This window comes from Melozone crissalis, unplaced genomic scaffold (genome assembly GCF_028551555.1).
Source record: "Melozone crissalis strain CALT ecotype California unplaced genomic scaffold, PUWL_Pcris_2 ptg000027l_1, whole genome shotgun sequence".
In the NCBI taxonomy this organism is placed as follows: domain Eukaryota; kingdom Metazoa; phylum Chordata; class Aves; order Passeriformes; family Passerellidae; genus Melozone; species Melozone crissalis.
Genome location: NW_026535805.1, coordinates 4,554,021 through 4,574,205, shown reverse-complemented (window position 1 = coordinate 4,574,205; position 20,185 = coordinate 4,554,021). Strand labels below are relative to the sequence as shown.

General features: G+C 44.0%; 1 protein-coding gene across 1 annotated transcript in view; it reads left to right on the top strand.

Moving 5' to 3' along the window:
• The window catches only part of RPS6KC1 (ribosomal protein S6 kinase C1), an 85,751-nt gene extending 82,034 nt beyond the window's left edge, over positions 1 to 3,717 (top strand). Inside the window, exon 16 of the mRNA XM_054280143.1 lies at positions 1,103 to 3,717. Coding sequence (XP_054136118.1) covers positions 1,103 to 1,213 — 111 coding nt within the window. The 3' untranslated portion in view covers positions 1,214 to 3,717. The remainder of the gene's footprint in view (positions 1 to 1,102) is intronic.
• The last annotated feature ends 16,468 nt before the right edge of the window (positions 3,718 to 20,185 follow it).

Here is a 20,185-nt window from a genome sequence, read left to right as displayed (position 1 = left end):
AAGTGACCATGCATGATTTTCCTGTGCTGGTGCTGCCTGTATTTCCAGGGAAGACTGATACACCCTGGCTGCATTGTGGCTTGTGGGAGATACCAGAGCAGCACCATTCACTGTCAGCAAGCTACTTTTACTGTGTGACACTGTGACTGCAAATAGCAGAGCCATCTTAAAATGTGTAAATTCCTATGTTTATGGATGTAGGCTCACTTAGATGTTGACTGCATCAAGATATGAATACACATTTTTCCAAGTGACAACTGGGAGAAGTTATCCTATTAGCTGTTGCAGAAAAGGCAAGCAAGAGATCATGCCTTTGTACTGGCTGTAATTGAATAGAGTATAAACACTTCTTGAAAACTGCAAAATATGTTTGTGTGTCTTTATTAGTCTCTTTGGAGTTTACCTTTGCATTCCCTTTTATATGGATTGGTATCTTTAAACAGATGTAAATATTGTGATTTCCTTCTCACATGAATTCAGCATGTGATGTACAACTAAAAAGCAAATGAGGTGCTGAGTTTCAGGAAATTTCCATGAAGCCATTAGGCTGTTTTGTTTCTTTCACTGGGGTTTTGACTTTTCAGTTTTAGGCCATTTGTAGGACTCTTTAAAACTTTTTTTTTTCTTTTTAGGAAATGGAGAGCTGACTATGTTATCCTGATATTTTAGGATCAACTCAAAATTTATGAAATGGAAAGTTACAGACTGCTGTCCCTGATGTAGCCATAACACAGTGGTGTGAGCAAAGGTTAACATGAAGCAAACACAGCGTCCAGAGTTCTACTGATGCAGGCTCTGGCTGCTGCTGTCTCTTTTTAAAATGAGGTTACACTTGAAATGAAGTCCCAGTGTGCAGTGCTTCAGGGAATTGCATGCTGTGATCAGTAGTCTCTGAAGACTGTAAGACTGATACTCAAGGAAAGGAGAGTCTTCTTCCATTTACTGGATTTTAGGAATTTCAAGTATGCTTTTGCACTCTTGAAAGTATTTCATAGAGCAGGAAAGCAGTAGGATGTCCCTTACCTTAGACCTTTCTGGAACTTTTAAGCAGTTGTTTTTGTTCTTACTCACTGAGTCATGTGTTTTTTTCTTTTATGTCAAGCTTTTGCAGTTTAATCCTGCGGAGCGTCTTGGTGCTGGCGTTGCTGGTGTTGAAGACATCAAATCTCATCCATTTTTTGCCCTTATAGAATGGGCAGATCTGCAGAGATGAGAGACACGTGCCCTCTGAACAAACTCAGGTCAACTGGACAAGTTTCTCTGGCACAGGAGCACCCTGACTCGCTTCCTTTGGATGTCTCAAACCACTTGGACGTAATGGCTAAAGGATGCTGGAGCAACAGAGCCAGAAGTGAACACTTTTAACAGGGATCACTGGTTGTACAGGGTGCTGGCTTATTTTTACCACAGCTGGTTGCTACCTGTGTGTGAGTGCTTTCATCAAAGGAAGGTTTGTGAGGCCTCTCCTGGGCAGCATGTCTGGCACTGCCAGATAAGCAGGGGCAGGAATGTCCTCCTGGTGCTTTGTCTGGTGATGGAGGTGTCTACAGACTGTGCCAGTTGAAAGTATTTTTTTATTGTGTCAATAGACCATTTCCCTATGCTAAGTGCAGCTCTTGGGGGGGCAGGGAAGGAAAAAGCAAATAATTTATTAACGGTATATGCTAAAGAAAATACTAAATAAAATACTAAAATGCTTTATGCAAAAGCTGACACATTAAAAATAATATATCCATTAAAAATTAAGAAAACTGTTGCATAATACTGCGGAATGTGTCTTGAAAATAGCATATCATTTCCCATTCTGGAAAGAGCATATGAAAGGCAAATAATGCTGTCAAATGTTGTACTTTGTTGGCTGGCAATGTCTGTTTAAAACTCTTGACTATTGTATTTGATGAGCTACATGTTAAAGTCACTACAGAAAGGGAAATCTTCTTTTCCTCAGCTGAATAAACACTGCTTTAGCACTCTAATAAGGAGCAAGAACACATAACACTAAATAAATATATAGATAAAAAAGGAAAAACTCTTCTTTCATCGCTGCAGCCACTGCTTTATCACTTAATGAACTTTACTTCCTCTAAGTGTCCTATTTTTAGCTGCTACTTCAGGAAGAAAACCTTTCTGCTTGTGTTCTTGTGCTTGAGGAAGCTTCTGAACTCCCCAGTTTGTTTGTTAATAGTCTTAATAAATCAAAGAAAGCCTTCACCCACTCTGCTGCTTGAACAGGAAGAAGCCTGGGATTTGCTCATGCCAAATGACTAAGTGACATCTCTGAGCAAACCCTAGTGGGTAAGACTTGGGCAGGAGCCAATTAGCTGACCTGTTTGTTTGCTAGAAATGTCTGGAGAATGGGAGAAGAATATAAGACATGCAGAATATTTTGCTGAGTGCTGCTAGTGCTGCTAAGCAGCTATGCCTGTATGGGTTTCTGATGTACAAATGCTGTACACTGCAATGTACAGATTATGTATCCATGGGTTTTTTCCTAAATATTCCCTTTGCTTGCACTCTTTTCCCCCCCCTTTTTCTTCTTCTGCCCAGCTTTATCCGGAGAACAAAGGGCAAATTCCTTTGGGAAAGTGAGGTGACAGCAACGATTACTGAATTTACAACTCTAAAAAAAAAGAGGTATCCTTCCATTTGTATTTTAGCAGTGTATTTTATGGGCACTCCCAAAAGTGCATCTGTACAGTCTCCATCTGTTAGACACCAGGTCGATGTATTCAAATAAAGTGGAAAAGGAAAATGCTTCACTTAAACAAAGGAAATCTGGAAACTTTTTCTTTTTCCTTTAAAAATTATTCCACTCCCCTCTTTTTCTTTTTTTTCTTCCCTTTCTTGTGATCACCAGGCCAGCAGAGGGGCTGTCACAACACTGCAGGTTGTAACCAGGTCACTGGTATCACTGCCTAGCCAGGGCTGTCCAAGATTACATCACCCGCAGAAGCTGCGTTTCAACCCGCCACCCTCTGGCTTCATAACAGGAACTCCCTCAGGTGAGCCACAGGAACAACTTCCTGTGTCGGAAATCTCTAATGCAGAGAGCAAGCTGATCCCCAGCTTCCTCCCAGCACTGCCCTGGCTGGGACTCTGGAGAGGGCTCCTCGCTCAAGGAAAGCCTCCCTCCCCTCGGCCACCTGACTCCCTCCCTCCCTGGGGCTCTCCAGCCCAGCCACCAGATAATGCCCCTGCCTGTGTTGATCTGTCCCATTGCATTTGCCTGGTGATAACTGTACAAATAAGTATTTTCCATGTTACTTGGAAATGCGGTTGTGTTCAGGTTGTGCTCGTGTGCTGGCTGTAAGCAAAGGCAGGATAAGATAGCACAGGAGCACAAACTGGTTTCTGTGAGCAGCAGCAGGAGAACCCTGTTCTGGCAGAAACCAGATGATCAGTCACTCTCCCTGCAAAGCATTCGGTTTAGTTAATGACATCAACATATTTTTTCAAGTATGTTAGTAGTGAGGAAATCTAGATCATGGAAAGTAGAAGGAATGGCAGTATGACTTGCCAGAAATGGGCTTTTGAGATGCTACAAGTATTTGTAACATTACCACTGACTCAGATAATTGTTTGTCAAGGGAAGCACGGTCTGGAGTTAATTGCACAAAACCAATCCTGCTTCTATTTTTATTTTTTCCTTGAACATGTTATTATGTTGTATTGGTGTTTACATGTATTCCTTTAATAAACAAAACCTTTCAAACCTAATTCAGGCCTTGGCTTTCTGAACTTCACATTTTGTTCTTGAAGACTGACCTTACCTATCAGTGCTTTTTGTCCTTTGCTTTAATTGGTTGAAATGCTCTAGATACCTTCTTTTTGGTGCCTGTCACAAAGCCCTGTGATGCACAGCTCCATTTGGATGAGTGTTCATTCCCACTTCCTTCTGTTACACCTAGTAGCTAACAGCAGAACAAATCAGTGCCTTTTTTCCCCACAAGAATTAGCTACAGTCCCATGTAAAACATGGTAAAATAAACCTATAGATTTTCCTGTTCTCCTCTGGATGTTCAGATACAGCAGATTACACACTTGGGGCATCTCAAAGTAGTAATTCTTTGCACCCTGTTGAACCCTGTAATATTCTTTGTGTCCTACTAAGAAAAACTGGGATACAAAATGTTCAAAGGCTTGCCCTAGGTAGAATTGCTGTGAGGTAAGCCTGGGCCCCTGCCCAGACCTATAGGAGAAAGTGCATCTCATGAAATACAAGGGACATAACTTTGAATGGCTGTATTCACAGCTTCTGTTCTTGTAGCACAGCTCCTGTGTCTCCTGTGAAAATCAGCTGGCAGACAGCAGTCACTGTCACGCTGACTGCGGGCGCACCTTTGGGATGCTGAGTTGGCAGGGTTACCCGTGCCGGAACATCCACCCCGCTCCTCTCGCCAGTGCTAACCTGTTCCTTGGTGTGTGTCCCCGCAGCGAAGGGCACTGGGATGGAGAAGGCTGGGGAGGTCAGCTCTCTCTAAATGAAGCACTCAGCATAACAAGGTACAGGGAAGTGCGAAGTAAACCACTATAGGATTTTTTTTTTTTTTTGAGTGTGGTATCATTTATTTTCTCAAGGACACTGAGTAGGAAGCTGGAGAAACAGAAACTTCCTCTGTGGTGAGATTTATGGTAGGGATTTTAGCAATAAAATGAAAAAGTACAATTGTTGGTTTCTTTTGGTTTTTGCTTTCTGTGAGGGCTGTGCTGTGGGCTGAGTGCTCTGGCTCCTGGCTGCTGCCTGGTCCTGTGCTCCATGTGAGGGGCCATTTCCTGGGCTCTGGCATGTGCCATCCTGTGGCTGGGCACCATCCCTTCCTCCAGTCAGCAGCACCTCTGGCAGCCAGCCCTCAGCTCCGTGCATCTGCTGAGCCACCCGTGGCTTTCACAGCAGAGCCTCACAGCTCTTTGCAGGCCTCCAGAGGTTTGGTTTGGTGTGCGGGATTGGTTTGCTGCCGCAGCGCCCTGCTGATTGTTGCCCATTCCCTCCCTCAGTGACTGTTCCCTGAGGAGTGCTGTGCTTGCTGCCTGGTGTCCTGAGGGGACTGTGGGAGATGCTGCTGGAGAGGCCCTCGCGTGGCCGGGGCCTGTTGTTCCCCTCAACCATGCTCCCACCCTGTGGGCTCTGCCCTGCGCTAGTTTGTGGCACCACAGGCATTAATGGTGGCTGTTTGGCACGTGCCCCCAGCAAAGGGTAGCTTAGGGTGTAGTGAGGACCAGATCTGGGACTTTGGCCACCCTGAGGACCTTCCCTGTTGTTGTGCCTCCAGGGCCAGGCCCCTGTGGGTGTCACACCACAGTGCTGCGCGGGGACAGGGCTGTGGCAAGGTCACCGGGCTGGGGTGAGCTCCTGCTTAGGGGAGTGGGTCTGGGGCCAGGGGGGGAGTGAGGGACAGGGCCAAGCAGCAGCAGCAGGGATGCTGGCAGCCCCCGGGACAGGGTGCCTCGCGTGGCTCCAGCTGCCGTTTGGGAAAGGGTGGCAGAGCCAACTCCCAGAGGGGGAATGGGACTTGCTTAAAAGGTGCCGAGCAGCTGCTGCTGGCAGCAGGGGTTGAGACTGGCAGCGCAGGGCTGGCTGCTGCGCCGCGGGGCGGTGGAGGGCTGGTTCCTGCCTGAGCCATCTGCATGAGCAGAGCTGGGCAGCCCTGGCCCAAAGGTTGCATTGTCCTCAAGAAAATCCCAACTTGTGAGTGGCAAAGCGGTGGAAGTGATCCCACCGCTCGCTGGTGCTGTGCAGTGAAATCTCCTGCACCCCTGCTGCGGGGCAGAGGAGGCTAATCAGGGTACAGCAGAGAGGATGCTCCAGACTCCTGGCAGCGGGCGACAGCTTGATGTGCTGCCCCAACAGGACCTCACTGTCTCTTGGCAGATCAGAGGCTCTCCTTCTCCAAAGGCTGCTCTGTCTCCATCTTCTTGGCCCAGGGACCCATCAGGAGGGATTAGTGCTGCTGCCAGAGGACTGCAGTGGCTCTGTGATGTGTGGGAAGGCTGGGGACATGTGCAGCTCTGGGCAGTGAGGAATTAGTGTTGTCTTGGGTAGGTTGTGGGTGGTTACCTTGGTGCTTTGCTGCTGAGATCCTAAGGGTGGCAAGTTTGAGAAAAGTCTTTTCGGGGTAATAAGCTAGACTGGGCTGCTGCCAAGTGGTGGAGCTGGATAAAGATGGACCAGATAAGGAATGAGCAGTTGTTGAGGTCGGTGGTCTTAGCAGAGCCTTGCTAACCTCTTTTTTCTTTGCCTTGGAGAAGAGACTTTTTGCCTTGATACAACCTCACTTGTGCCAGTTTCTTCCATCCCCTTCCATGAGCTGAGCCATTTATTTCCAGGTTTGGAATGGGCCATTTATTTTCTAGGTTTCCCCAGCTCTCTCCATCCATGTCCTGTGTTACATCCTTCAGCCTTGGTCATAGATTTTCTTACCCTCTCTGTGCCCTTGATTCTGAAATGCTGCCCCAAAATGCTGGCAGACAGGAGCAGATTATTAAATGCAGCTGTTATCCCCATGTGCTGGTGAAGCAAAGAGAGAGGGTTACTCCCACAATATGAAAGTACAGGGACTGTAAAAGCGTTGGGAAATTGGTTCCCCCAGCAGTGTGTGAGTAATGAGAGTTTTACGGCACCTCTCGCAGCACTGGGATAGCGAGGAAGGAGCCTCCATGAGAGAGACCAGTGGTGTGCCATGATTTAGAGCATGGCTCTGGCCAGCCATGCTCCACTTGGGGTCTTGCTAGTGCTCTGTGGTCTCACATTTGCCAGCTCATAATCTTCCTTTACAAACCAGGCATGGAGAAGAGCTACTTCAACAGCATGGATCATGAGCCAAGTGGCACATACCCTTTCTCCAGATTTTAAAATTTGCTACTCTGCTGCCTTGGTCTCCATCCTTTCCAGCTTCATGTCGTCTTTGGCCTCAGAGAACTCCCCTGCCATCAGCCCCTGCCAGGCCCAGCACACACAGCAGGGTGAGGTGAGAGGGGAGCTCCCCTGAGAAGGACCCTGGCTGCTCTGGCTCCTTGCAGGCCCTTGACAGGTGCTCTGGGATACTGCAGAGTCCTAAGTTAATCACCTTCCCAGGGTAAAGCAACCTCACAGTGAGAAGTCCCAGCCCCATTAACTTCACTGGGAGTTTTCCCATTGACTTTTCTGGGGTCAGGAGCTTACCCTTCAATTACAGAGAGAAGCCAATTTCATTGGAAACAGGTATAGAAAGCTTGTTTGCTTTCCTACTTTAAGTACACCCATGCAGTTTCAGTCCTGGTGTTAGTGAAATAAACGTGGGGGTTTTTTTTATTGGTTTTGTTTTTTTTTTTTTTTTTTTTAATGTTGTTTTGGTTTCTTTGCTATTCTGGTGGGTGCAGTTAATATGGCAGTTCAGTTACTCTCCCTGGCTGGGGTGAGGTCTGCTAGTCTTCCCTCAGCCTTTGCTGTGCCTCTGATTTACTGTGGGGGCCTCCCTATAAAACAGGGAGGGCATTTTGCCTGGTGGCAGAGATGGGAAGAGTTACTGAGAGCCTGCCCTGCGTTTTAAGGCTGAGAAGTCTTTGATGAGCAGGGCTGCACAAGCCCCGTTAGGGTGACTGGAGCGCAGAGGGCTGAGAAAGGCAGGCATCTGGTTTCCTCATTATTTCTTTTCATAAATAATCCCTTGTCCTTGCACCCTGCACTCTGACAGCATTTAGAATATGCCGGGCGGGTTTTTTTTCTTCTCCTCTCCGAAACTTATTCATTTGGAGAGCGATGAAACAATAGGTTTTTGTCTAAATCTTTACCAGTGAAATTGTCAGGAGAGATTTCCGCCCCCCGCTCCCGTCTATCTTCCTTTTGTCTCCTTCAGTTGTCGGGGTCAGGATTGGCCGCCAAACGGAGCCCGCAGTTGCTTTTCCAGGCCCCAGATGCCAATATGTGGCAGCATCTGGCTGGTTGGCAGGCGCCGGGCAGTGGTGCTGGCCGCGCCGTCAGGCGGCCGTGGCGGCGCTTGGTGGGCGCCCTGCTTCTTTGAGGATGTGGTCCCAAGCAAGACCAGGGATAATAATTAAATCTGCTAAAGGAGGTGAATTATCGGCTGGGGTGGCTGCTGTTGGGAGCTGCGCCGGCTCCCGGCCCTGGGTTTTTTTGTCCTCGTCGGCAGCATCCCGTGTAACCTCACCTTCTTGTGCTGTGAGCGTTTCAGGTGCCTTAAGGCATGGAGCTCCTTGAAAGAGAAATACAAATCACTAAAAATGTAGAGATAAAACCCTCTCCTTAGAGGCCATGTGTTTGGCATGGGAAACACACGATAACAGCTTGCTTTAGAAAGGTGACATTTCCACTGAAGGCTGAATAATAAAAAATGCATTAGACTTTTGTAATGAAGACAGCTTCTGGGACTGGGGAATCTACTGCTTCCTTGAAATATATGCGTGGGAGCTCTCCCTGGCCCTAATGGGTGTCACATGTGGCTCTGGCTACATTAATGTTGCAAGCTCTATTAAAAGGAATTGTCAGTAGCCCTTCACGTGCGGTGAATCAAAGCTGTCTTTCCCTAACTTTGCTTTAGCTCAGGCTTGTGTGTGTAGACTGACTTGCCCAGGGTTAAGTCACTTTTAATATTAAGATGGGTAGAAAAGACTCTAATACTTTTTTTTCTTTCTTTTTTTTTCCCTCTCCCTTTTAATTCAGAGCTTGCTGGTGAAGGACTCTGGAGGGCTGGAGAAGGAGGAGACAGCCAGGCAGCTTAAAGAGGCCTCTGAGGGTCATGTTGAGTCTGTGCTATTATGTTCCAGCGAGGAGAATAGCTTTATTGACAGACAGCTGTTTGACTCCTGCAGCCACACAGTATTTGCTGCAGAGCTGCATAAATACCGAGCCCATGTTGACAAATTCCTCGTCAGTGCAAGATAGTTAAACCTGCTTGTTTAATCATTTGTGTGCTCTTACCTCTGCTGCTCTGAAAAGAATGAGCTGCTGTTTTACAATACAATGCATGAGAAACCTCTAAATGCTCACAGCTGTTTCACGTGCGGTTTTCAGGGTGTGTTTTTATTTAGACTCTCTTGGAAACACAGTACTCTATTTTTTTTGTTATGTCAATTAGATTTTAGAAAAAATATTTTTCTCTCTCATTTTTTTTCCCTCTAGAAAGTGTATAATTTTTGGTTTTCAAATAAAAAATATCTGGCAAGCTGAATTTACAATGGAGGTAGCAGCTCTCTTGGCAGACCTTAGGTCCTGTGTGTGCTGTGACACCAGCACTGGCATGGCCCCTTTAGGAGTCCCACACCTTGGTTTGCAGCACGTGTGCAAAGGCACGTGAGCATTTATGTTTTGTTTTGGCTTTTCTGGCACAGGGATATGGAACCTGTGCTGCTGATCACCTCCTGTCTGTAGCTCGGGGGTGGCTTTTTGACCTCCCACCCATTTCACAATAATATCCACCTTCATACCAGCATACTATCTTGTCACATTGTTGGCCTCATCTCTGGAAATGTAGTATCTAAAATTAAAGATTTGTTTCCGTTTTGGAAATTTTCTGTTGACCTTTGTCACTTGAACAGGTAGAGAGGCGTAAATCAGGGCTCCTGCCACACAGTCAATGGCAAAAAAGAGATATCTTTGGAGATTTTCTTTGGACCCTCTTTGCAGTGTGGCATCTCTTTAGTCCTTTCAAAATGTTTCTGGTGTGTAAGTGATTTTTTAATCAAAAGGTGTATTATTGAGGGGAGACCAAAAGAGAAGGCCTCACTGAAATGGGAACCTATTGCTCAGTTGTACAAAAAATGTAGAACTGTCAAGTTGGTTTTTAGAGAGATGGGTCACTATGTTTATGTGGCAGTGAAGGACATGTGCATTTCTTTCAGGATCACAAATAAAGCTGTGCATGCTTGAAGTGGTTGGTACAGGCAAGCTGTCTGTCCTATAGCTGTAACTGCTTATGGAGCTGAACCCGGTGGTGCTCCTGGGTTTTGAGACTTTTTATCAGTTTCCTGGCAAGTCCAGGCCAAGCCAACATTGTCTGATGTTTTCATTTTGGTTTAAGTCCTGGTTATGTTGAGATTTACACTTGTGTCATGATGCTTGTGCCCTGTGGAAGGACACTTCACCTGGCCAGCTGGGTCTGCTGAGGCTGCAGAGATCAGCATGCAAAGAAATCAGGTTTCCACTGATTTCAGAGAGTACAGGTAGGGGTTTTTTTTCATTGATTTAACAAAACAAAACCAAACCAAACAAAACCAAACAAAACGGCATAAAATACAATCTTAAGAGTATGGCACAGCTTTGCTTATTGGCTAGACCAGGCACCCTCACTCAAAGCCTCAGGAGCCTGGACAGCTCCTACATTACTTCCAAGGGAATACCTCCTCCTCGTCTCTCCATATATGTGCCTCCTGAGGGGGTTCCATTTGCAGCCAAGTTATTCATTGAATGTTGGTTTTATCATTCACATGACAGCAGTTTTTACTTTCATTTATTTTTTAGTCTTTTTCTAGGTGGACTCAGTTCTGACTCATGTCCTAGCCACCAAAAGGGTGGTTTGCTAAAGAAATGCTGGCTTTCTTTCCATTCTAACATTTTAAAAGCATGTTCCCTTCTTTTTAGTACAGCCTTATATCTTGTATGTTGAGGCCCAAGAGCAGTACAAGTTTATGTGGCTATTAAAATATTTCTATATGAATGAGAGGTATTAAAAAAACCCCAAATTCTCTGAATGAGATTAGGAGGTTGGGAAGAATTAGAATCCCTTTTGGCTTAAAGCATAAGTCAACCTTCAGCTAGGCTTTTTTAAAAAAAGCTTTCTTTCTGTCCTTCATCTTTCATCATTTTAAGAGACTAACTGCAGAGCTCTGACATTCAGTTGACTTCAGAGTCCACCTTCAGAGCTGGGTCAGTACAGCGTCCAGAAGATGACTGAAAGCAGAATGGGTTTCTTCAGGTTTCCATCTTTTAACACTGCTGTTGATAGTATGACTGTTGTTGCCACTGTTTTTTGAACAGGATTTTTGTCTGGAGGCTAACTTTTTTTATTATGCAAAACCCAAAGCACCAAGAATTCCTGCCAGTAGTGGGGCTTGTATAGTCCCCATTCCAACTAAGTGTGATTTGGACCAGCTGGAGAAGGACACCAACCCAAAAGTCAGAGAGATAAGAGAAAAAATCCTGTTCTGTCTTCAGTGAGGTAGCACTGTTTTGTCTTTATGCTGCAATCTCATCCAACCCATGTGGAAGCCTGAAGGAGGGAACATTCTCAGCCCCAGAGAACTGACAGCTCTAATGGCCTCACATCAGAGGGCCTGAAAAAATGGGGCTGAAGCCACAGTGTTTGGTACCACTGATCCTGCTGGGACTGAGCTCTTCAGTCTCTCTTCAGGTCCCTGATATTTCCCAGATGTTCCCCAGCCCAGTGCCACCCTCACCCTAATGACAAAGGTGTAGATGATTTATATCCACCACAACTTTCTCTCTTGTTTTCCTTGCTCCTGAATGATAAGAACCTCCTGTGCTGGTGTCCAGGTGTTGCTGCCATGGGAGTCCCAGAGGATGATGTATAGTACATCCACCCTGAGCACTGGGCAGCTCTTCTACAGGAAGTCAGAGATTTTCTAGCATAGAATACAACAGGGCTTTTCTGCAGTCATCATGGAGAGAGTGTTTGCCCTGGATGTGTGCAGCTCATTTGTTACAAAGGAAGCTGTGTTCCTGGTGTGGCACTCTATGCACAATGCTTATTTATTCCAGCCCTTAATCAGAGCTGGGTCACATCCCTCTAAGGATATTTTAAAAGGTCTTACAATGGCTTTTTTAGGAATTAAAGTTGCAACTCCTCCTCTGAAGTCTTGATTTAACAGCATTGATGTCACAATGCTGTAAGAAATAGCCATTATCAACTGAACTCCAACCAGATAAAACCCACTGAAGGAATTTTGTCTGGAGTGGTCAAATTTCAGTGCAAACACAGAGGGTCAACATGTGACACTTGTCTCCTGTATTCAGTTCATAAGCATCCCAGTGTATTTGCTTTGCTCTCCCTGTCGTTTTCCTCCTCTGTTCCCCTGTCCATACATCAGTGTCAGGGAGTTCAGACATCACAAGCGCCGGTGGTTTTTTTTTATTATTTTTGTAACACCTAATGTGGAATTTTGCATGAGCAACACTCCTTCCTGTCGGCTCTTGGAAACTCTTTTGTGTTACGTCCGTCCTTTCTCTGAAGTAATCGCTCAACTATTTCTAGCAATAAAATATTCCTCTGCAGTGCCATCAGGTATGTTAGAAAGATTAGTGCAAGATCTGAAGGCGCTATCCAGCTAAATTCAACAAAACTTCCATGGCTTTTAATGTTCTCCTTTTTTATTTCACTGCAGATATTGTCTGTGGACATGGAGTAGGAAAAAGGCTCCCAGATACTCCCTGATAGACACAAGCTACAGAGAGGCTGCACACTGTCTGAGTGACATGCCAAGCGGCAGGAACAGGAGTCTGTGCATATCTACAGCCTTCTTTTCTGAGTTTTTGGATATTTTTTTAAATTAACTTTAAAAACACTACACCAAATATTTGTCCAAAATTTGCCACTGGGAATGGGACCTGCCTCTTCTGCTGGCTGAAAAGGCAGTGGGGTTTTTGTCTCTCCACAGCTGGGGAAGTGAGGAGAGAAGCCATTCTCAATAAGGCAGTTTGAAAATCTTGGTGCCTAAGATTCATTTGGGGGAGGGAAGGTTTTCCTAATATATTTAAACGTTCACCTGACTAACAATGGGAGAAATCACTTCCTTTGCTCTCTACTCAGGATTTGACACTAGCTGAAATAGAGCTGAAACTCCTGACAATGATTAAGAAATCCTTAAGAATGGAGAAGCGACAGAATTGAGGATCATACTATTTCCCATGTCACCAGCTGGCACCAGCTGGAAGTGCACATGGAAGCTGAACTTCTTTGCAGTGGTTGCTTTGATCTGACTTTGGGAAGCATGGAGCTGGTCTGTCAGCACTTGCTTGTGGAAAAAGCCAGCTCCTCTAGCTTTAACAGGGGAATCAGCTCCTCCACGAGTTACAGTTCTAGGGATGAAACAACTGCTTGGTTTTGGCTTTTCTTGGGTCTTTCTTCAGCTGGACTGTCTGGGGAGGCTTCCTCCCAAGTTCCAAAGACTCTGCTCCCTAGGGAGGAGCCATGTGTGTGCAGCTGCCCCTGGCATGGCTGCCTGACTGCCCCCCTCACTGCCTTGCTCTACACTGCTGTCTCCTGTGGCTTTTTATTATATATTTAAAAACAAAAGTTTACTTCAGATTGAGAGTATTTTTGTGCAGCACCTTTTTTTCTTTTTTTTTTTGTTTTGTTTTTGTTTGACAGCCATGACAGCCTCTCCTCATTATTATGGAAAATATAGGGTTGGTGGTAATTACTATCTGAGTATGAATGGGAGCAGAAGTGGGCATAGACTGCACTGGCCTTTCTTTGACAAGGTATAACTTTCTTCTGAATTTCCGTGTTAATTAATGCTTATTTAAAAACCACTTTAATTGGCAGTAAACATCTCAACTTTTTGTACTCATTAAAATGCACCCATTGATGTGTGATGGATTTTTTAAAGCTTAATTAACTTTCTTCCTGTATATATAACCTATAATAATGACAAATACTGGAAACTGCATCCCTTTCCCCCCTCCCCTATTTTTTGCTGTCCCCTAGATATTTCTATCACTTGAGGAAAGGCTATAAAAATGTATCCTGACTTGGCCAGGATGGGGGGGCGCTCCCTGGGCACAATAATTCAGCCCCTCTCAGAGACCCCACAGAGGCTGAGATTGGCCAGCAGCTACAGGCACCTGCATGCCCATGCCCTATCCTGTGCCTGCTCGTGCAGCCCGAGATGCCCACCATGCCCTCACTCTTTTCCCTTGTGGGCAGGAATTGGATCCTTCTCCCACCTTCACTGTGGGTCATTCATCACCATTTAAAAAAAACAAAATCACCTGAGAAACTTCTTCTCAGGTAAGCTTACAGACCTTTACTTCCCTGAAAAAAACCAAAATCTTTCAGTGAAAATTGATTTTTCTAGTTGTTTTTTTTTTTGGGGGGGGGGGGGGAGGGGGGAGGGGGTTGATGTGTTTATTTTGTTTTGTTTTTTTTAATAGCTTGAGACAGCATGCACATGCGTGAATGCCAAGTCAAAAGAACCAAGGAGCCTCTAATAGTGTGTGCTGGTTTAGGGCTTTCCTCTTCCTCCAATTTTCACCCCATATCTAAGCCACTGAGCAGGATTTAGTGCAAAACTTTCTAGTGCAATGAAGAGAGCAATGATTTCAACTTCTAATTTTTAAGTGTCTCAGCATTTTGAACTATGAAATTAGACTCTTGAATCACTTTTGAACATGAGATGTTGGTACTTCTTGCAACTGTGATCCTTTGTACACAAGTGAAATTACAAGCAGAACACATTACAGTAATTCATGAAAATATGCAAATTGCTTGGTTCAGCTATTACACACAGATCATTTCCCAGTCTTTCTTTGCAATTTATGGAATATTCTTGTTTAAGGTGGGTAGATCAGAAGTTTTAAAGTGGGCAGTCTGGTTGTGAAGGCACTTCTAGCAAGTAAATTTTAAATGCCTGAAGCAATGATTTTATTTCCACAAGTGCTTAATATCCAAAAACTCCTAATATCTTCATCCAAATGTAAACCTGTTTAAAATACCCTGTGAAATGCTCTTCATTCTCCTTTGCTCTGTGTGCTTCCTCTAACCCAGCTGATAATTGTGCTGCTGCCCAGTTCCTTTCTCTTTACCTGTCTCAAAGAGTGATTAGGGTGACTGTCAAAATTCCCCACTGTAATAACAAATATACCAAGATATTCCCTCCTGCTCTGTGAATGTTGTGTGGCCAAGCTAGCAGTGATATTTACTGGCAATTACATCTTGTCTGCTTCACAGGAATCTTCCATTCCGTGGTGACCAACACAAATCTTTACAGACACAGCTTATCATTCACCTAAATTAAGTGCACACTTAAAACCATGGAGCTTGCTGAGTTTCTCCTGCTGGGTAGTTTTCCTGTACAGCTTGAGAACAGGACAAACAAGATTTTCATTGATTGGGAACTGGATTTCTCTCACCTGCTCAAGGTAACTTAATTAGGGTGATAATATTTAATTATTATTTTAAAATATACCTTCATCTGGAAAAATGTGGATGGCATGCAGTATTCTGAACATTAATGCTAACTTTCTTGCTGGGCTGATTTCAAGGCTATCATTAAAAATAAATGCTGCTGCCTGTTAATTTGACCATGTCAATAAATAAAAATGTCCATAACATGTGTATGAGGCTAATTAGGATTTTATAGCTGTGTTGTTCTGGTTGATAGCTGTGCTGTTGGCTTGCTGGGTCTTTATGTTTCAGTGATGTACACCTCATTGATGCATAACATGTAACACCTGTTGATGCAGTAAATGTTTATTCCTGGCAATTGGCCCTCACATCATTTCTGGTACAAGAGCTCTGTGTAGCAGACTCAGGTCTCATAATTAGGCTACCTCAGTTTAGAAGAGCTTTCCCTAAAGGAAACCTGAAAGCTTCTGTAATCCTGGTGCAGCCCCCTGGTTTGTGAAAAAGGACAGCATGATTCTCTGTCTCAGGGGACAAGTTTGTAACTGTGGGTGGTTTGCTCCTTGCCTGTGAGGCAGGGCCACTCCTGTGACAGGATACTGAAGGCTCCAGGCACAGCTGCTCTTTCTCCCCCTGCGTGTCCCAGCAAACACACAGCACCAGTGAGGCTGCAGCCTCCTCAGCTTTAGGTGCCACATGGAAACATAGGCACTCTGAAATAAAATCACTGCTCACTGCCCTGAGTGCCTGCTCCTCACTCTTTTTCAGCACCAGGCCTGCCTGAGAATTGCATCTCTGTAATAAAGAACCATGACATAATTTTCTGTAGGTGGAGTTCCCTGCAAAGTCCAATTAGTTTCAGACTTGGCTTTGAAATGTGGAAGATTATACCGGTCGTACCTTTGTTTACTTGAACAGCTTTAACTAGATCTGCTTGAACTGTTGTTAAAATTTAATGGGTTTTAAATATTTATTTATTGTTTTTAAAATACCATTAATGTCTTGGTTTTAAGGGGATTTTGTGACAGTGGATTGCACAAGCCCATTTGATGCTGTGCTTAACTAGAAATGCTGTCTTTTGCCTGGAGTGCTGGCTCCCAGGCTCAGCTCCAAAGCAATTCCTGCATGGTAGGAGATTCACCCCGTGCTAATGAAGGGAGCAGAAGCACCTCCCAGCACAGCTGAGGACAACAAGGGTTTCAGAGCAGTTGCAGCCACACACCTTGGAGGTTTGGCTTTGTGGAAGTTCTGAGTGAACAGGATCCTTTGCTTCCTACATAGGAACATTAGAAATATATTCTATTAATTCTGTTATTATATATTTAAAAACTATTAATCATAGCTTTAAAATAACTGGTAATTAACAGGACAACAGTGTTACTCATTAGAAAGAAAAAAGCAGGTGAGCAACCCAGCTCAGTATCAAATTCAATAAACGAGCACAATACATAATTCCAGCAGTTTATTATCCCTGCCTCAATCCTGTCACCTACAACATTTTGAAACTTCATTTTTCAGAAAAAAGCATTGTTGCTAAATGAAAATGAAGCTGCTGTAGAAGCCTCCACCACTATATTCAGCACAGGAAAAACATGGAACTGTTGGAGGAGGTCCAGAGGAGGGTAATGAAAATTTTCACAGAGCTGCAACATCTCTGCTGTGCAGACAGCCTGAGAGAGTTGGGGCTCAGCCTGGAGAAGAGAAGGTTCTGGGGAGACCTTTTAACACCTTCTAGTATCTAAAGGGGCTACAAGAGAACTGGGGACAAACTTTCTAAAGAGAGAGGTAGGTCAAGGGGTAGAGGTTTTAAACTAAAAGAGCTTCAGATTAGGTAGAAGGAAGACTTTTTTACAACAAGAGAGGTGAAATACTGGAACAGGTTGCCTGGAGAGGTGGTGGGTGTCCCATCCCTGGAAACATTCAAGATCCCATTGGATCTGAGTAACCTGAGTAACCTCCGACCTCTGAGTAACCTGCTCTGGCTGAAGATGCCCCTGCTTATTGCAGGGCTGTTGGATTAGATGACCTTCAAAGGCCCCTTCTGACCCAAAGCATTCTATGATTCTCTGACATTTCTGTTGGGCACAATGGCAGATATGTGTGAGAAAGCAATGACTAAAGCAGACAGGTGGGAGAAAGACTTAAATAATTGATTTCCATGAAAGGTAGGTGTATTCAGATTTTTCTTCTTTGCTTTTTGGCAAAAGTTCTCTCATAAAGGAAAGGCAATGCCTTTGACTGCAAAACAGCTTGAAGGGAAAAAATGGGGATATAGTTTCAAAAGCAGCTTATGAAATGGCAGAAAGTGAGCAAATTTATCCCTGATCTGTGCTTGCTGTGGGTCACCCAGCACCTGCCATAGGAACTTGCCATTGGCCATGGGGGCAGTTTCTTGGTAAGACTCTTCTCCTGCCAGAACCATCTCTCTTCTTAAAATGGGATGTCTTCTCATTTACACATTTATCTGCACAGCTTATGCAGAGTCAGTTTGTGCTTGCCTGTGATTTACTTATGGCCAAGAGGTTAATGACTCAAATTCAGAGATAATTGTGTTGATTGCCCAATCAGCACCTGATATACCTGCAACCAATCCAAACCAAGTACCTGGGCTTATGGTTCAAAATATAAACCCTATAGTCCCCACTTTGCAACCCAACTTGGTGAGAAGAATTGCTGGATCGAATGGGTCAGGATTGTTCAGGAACCCGTCTTGGCAATCTTGAGGCCACCAATGTCACTAATTTTTCCAGTATTTTGCCAAAGCAAATCAGTAAAAGTTTTGATTTTTGAAAAGTGGAAGATGATTGTTTCAAGATTATTTAAATAATCTCCTTAGAAAAACTCTCCTAGGCTAGGAAAACAAAAGCAAAAACTAGAGTAGTGAAAGTTAAAAGCAAAACAGCTGGGATTTTTTACCAAGAAATCGGTAAAAATTTGTAAAATAAAAGTTCACTTTATAGAAATAAAAGATTTCTTTAAAAAATATTTTGTTTAACAGGCCATTTTGATTTGATTATTGTTTTTATCTTTCAATGGCAAGTTATTTACTGTTTACTTTTCTACCCATTGTGTGGCCCCAGGCCTTACTAAATGTGTTCTATTCAAACCCTGCTCTGAAGACAGAAATATTAATTTCCACATGGGCTTTTCTATAGAACTCATCACTATGGTAACTGAATGTTTCATAAACATTAATGAACTTATTTTCACTGCACTGCAGTGAGGCATTGGGTGGTAGTATTATCCCCATTTCATGATGAAGAACTGAGGCAGAAAGAGATTAAGTACAAAAGTATTCACTAATTTTAAGTTCCCCATCTGAGATGCATGGTCTGATTTTTCAGAGGACTTAGTTTGTTATCTGTTCAAAGCACAGCTCCCATTGCCTTCAGCTGCAGCTGCGAGTTCAAATTTCTTTGTGCTTTCTGTACTCGGATAGAGGCTGCTTTAATCTTGAACATACATGGCCTTTTTAATTTATTTTCCTCAACATAATCAGAAGGAATTGAAGCTTACTAGCTCCTGGCCACATATATTTTCTACATATTAACTGAAATGACAATGTTTTATATAATTTTATCCAAACACTATTTCATAGCTTTAATGTTACTACTAAAATAATTTGTAAGATAGCAACTTAACTTCTCAAAGATTAGAAAAAATAATCTGCTCTGGTAGAGTTCAATTTTTGTTTTCATGAAAGACAGCAAAACTCCTGGGAGGCCCTTTTGGAGGATAACCTGGGGGCTACTGATGTAGCTACAAACAGTTAAACTGGAATCATAGATTTTTATGCAGAGTCACAAATTTAAAAAAATTAATCCTACCCTCTCTGAAAACCAAGATATCAAGCAAACTAAATGTATTAGTTATATTATTATATGGGATTTTTCCAGCAGGTGAATCAAGTATCTTGTTTCAAGCACACCTGGACTTTGCTGAAGTTTAGATTTGCTGTGATTCACCCACAGACATGTCCTAGCATAGCAGGGAGTCTATTAAAATTGTTTTCTGTCTTTAGGCAGGAGGGCTTTATAGTGGCATGGAATATCTTGAAGAGCCAGGCCTTAATTTGCATCAGAATATGACATAGGATTTATGGATCACCTCATAATTTTCCAGGCTCCTCTGCTATTCTTTTCTTTTGACCTACAAGTTGCAAAAGTTTATAAATGCAAAGTCTACTTTCAGGTCCTTCCCGAGATACTGAATCCTGGAGCAAATTTTTGTAGATGTTTTTCTGAAGCATTGATTCAGAAAGCAAGCTCTGACCCCCTCTTAACCACAGAGGTGCAAACAGGCTGCTGCAATATCGTGTTGTTGAATTTTCCTTCCAGTGCCACATGAAAGAGAGCTTGCCCTTTTCCTCAAATCTCTCCCTGATCGAGAGATGAGTGAGCTGGTAGCTACAATATCCAACGGCTTCACCAAGTTGAGAATGTGATGTCTGTGTAATAATGCTCAATTTTGCACACTTCAAATCCATTAGTAGCAATTACCTTACCTGAGGTGTTTTGAGTTAGTTTTAGTACAGCATTCTTGCAGTTGGTAGATAATGAACATAATAATGTATACAGCATTTTCAAGTCTCTGTTTTTAGCTACAATAATGCCATTAGGATTCTATTTAGCAAATGTGTGCTTCACACTAAAAGTTAAGACTTTTTTTGTTCATGTTTTCCCTGCCGTGATTTCAATTGCATCTCATGTCCTATTCTGTGCAGTGCTGGCTTGCCTGAAAGAGCAGGAAAGTGTTTTACCCACGGCACCTGTGCAAAGGCAGTGAGGTCTGGCACGTTGAGAGCAAAACAAGGATGAGGCAGGGCAGGGCATTGCCTGAGCCCTGGTGCTGCCCTCTGAGCACCCCTGGGCAAGCTGTGTGCCTGCACTCTGCTGTGTCCTGTTTGCCCAAGGGGTGGGGATGCTGACACCCTCCCAGCACAGCACAGCAGCCATCCTGCTTGCCCCAGGAGGGGCTGTGACACTGCTGAAGCTGCTGGTGGACTCCATGGTGGTAAAGATGCAGGTGGGCTGCATGGAGCTGAGAGAGGCAGGTGTTGCAGCACATTCCGTTAAGGGATGCCAGCTCAGACATCTGTGCTGGGGTCCTTA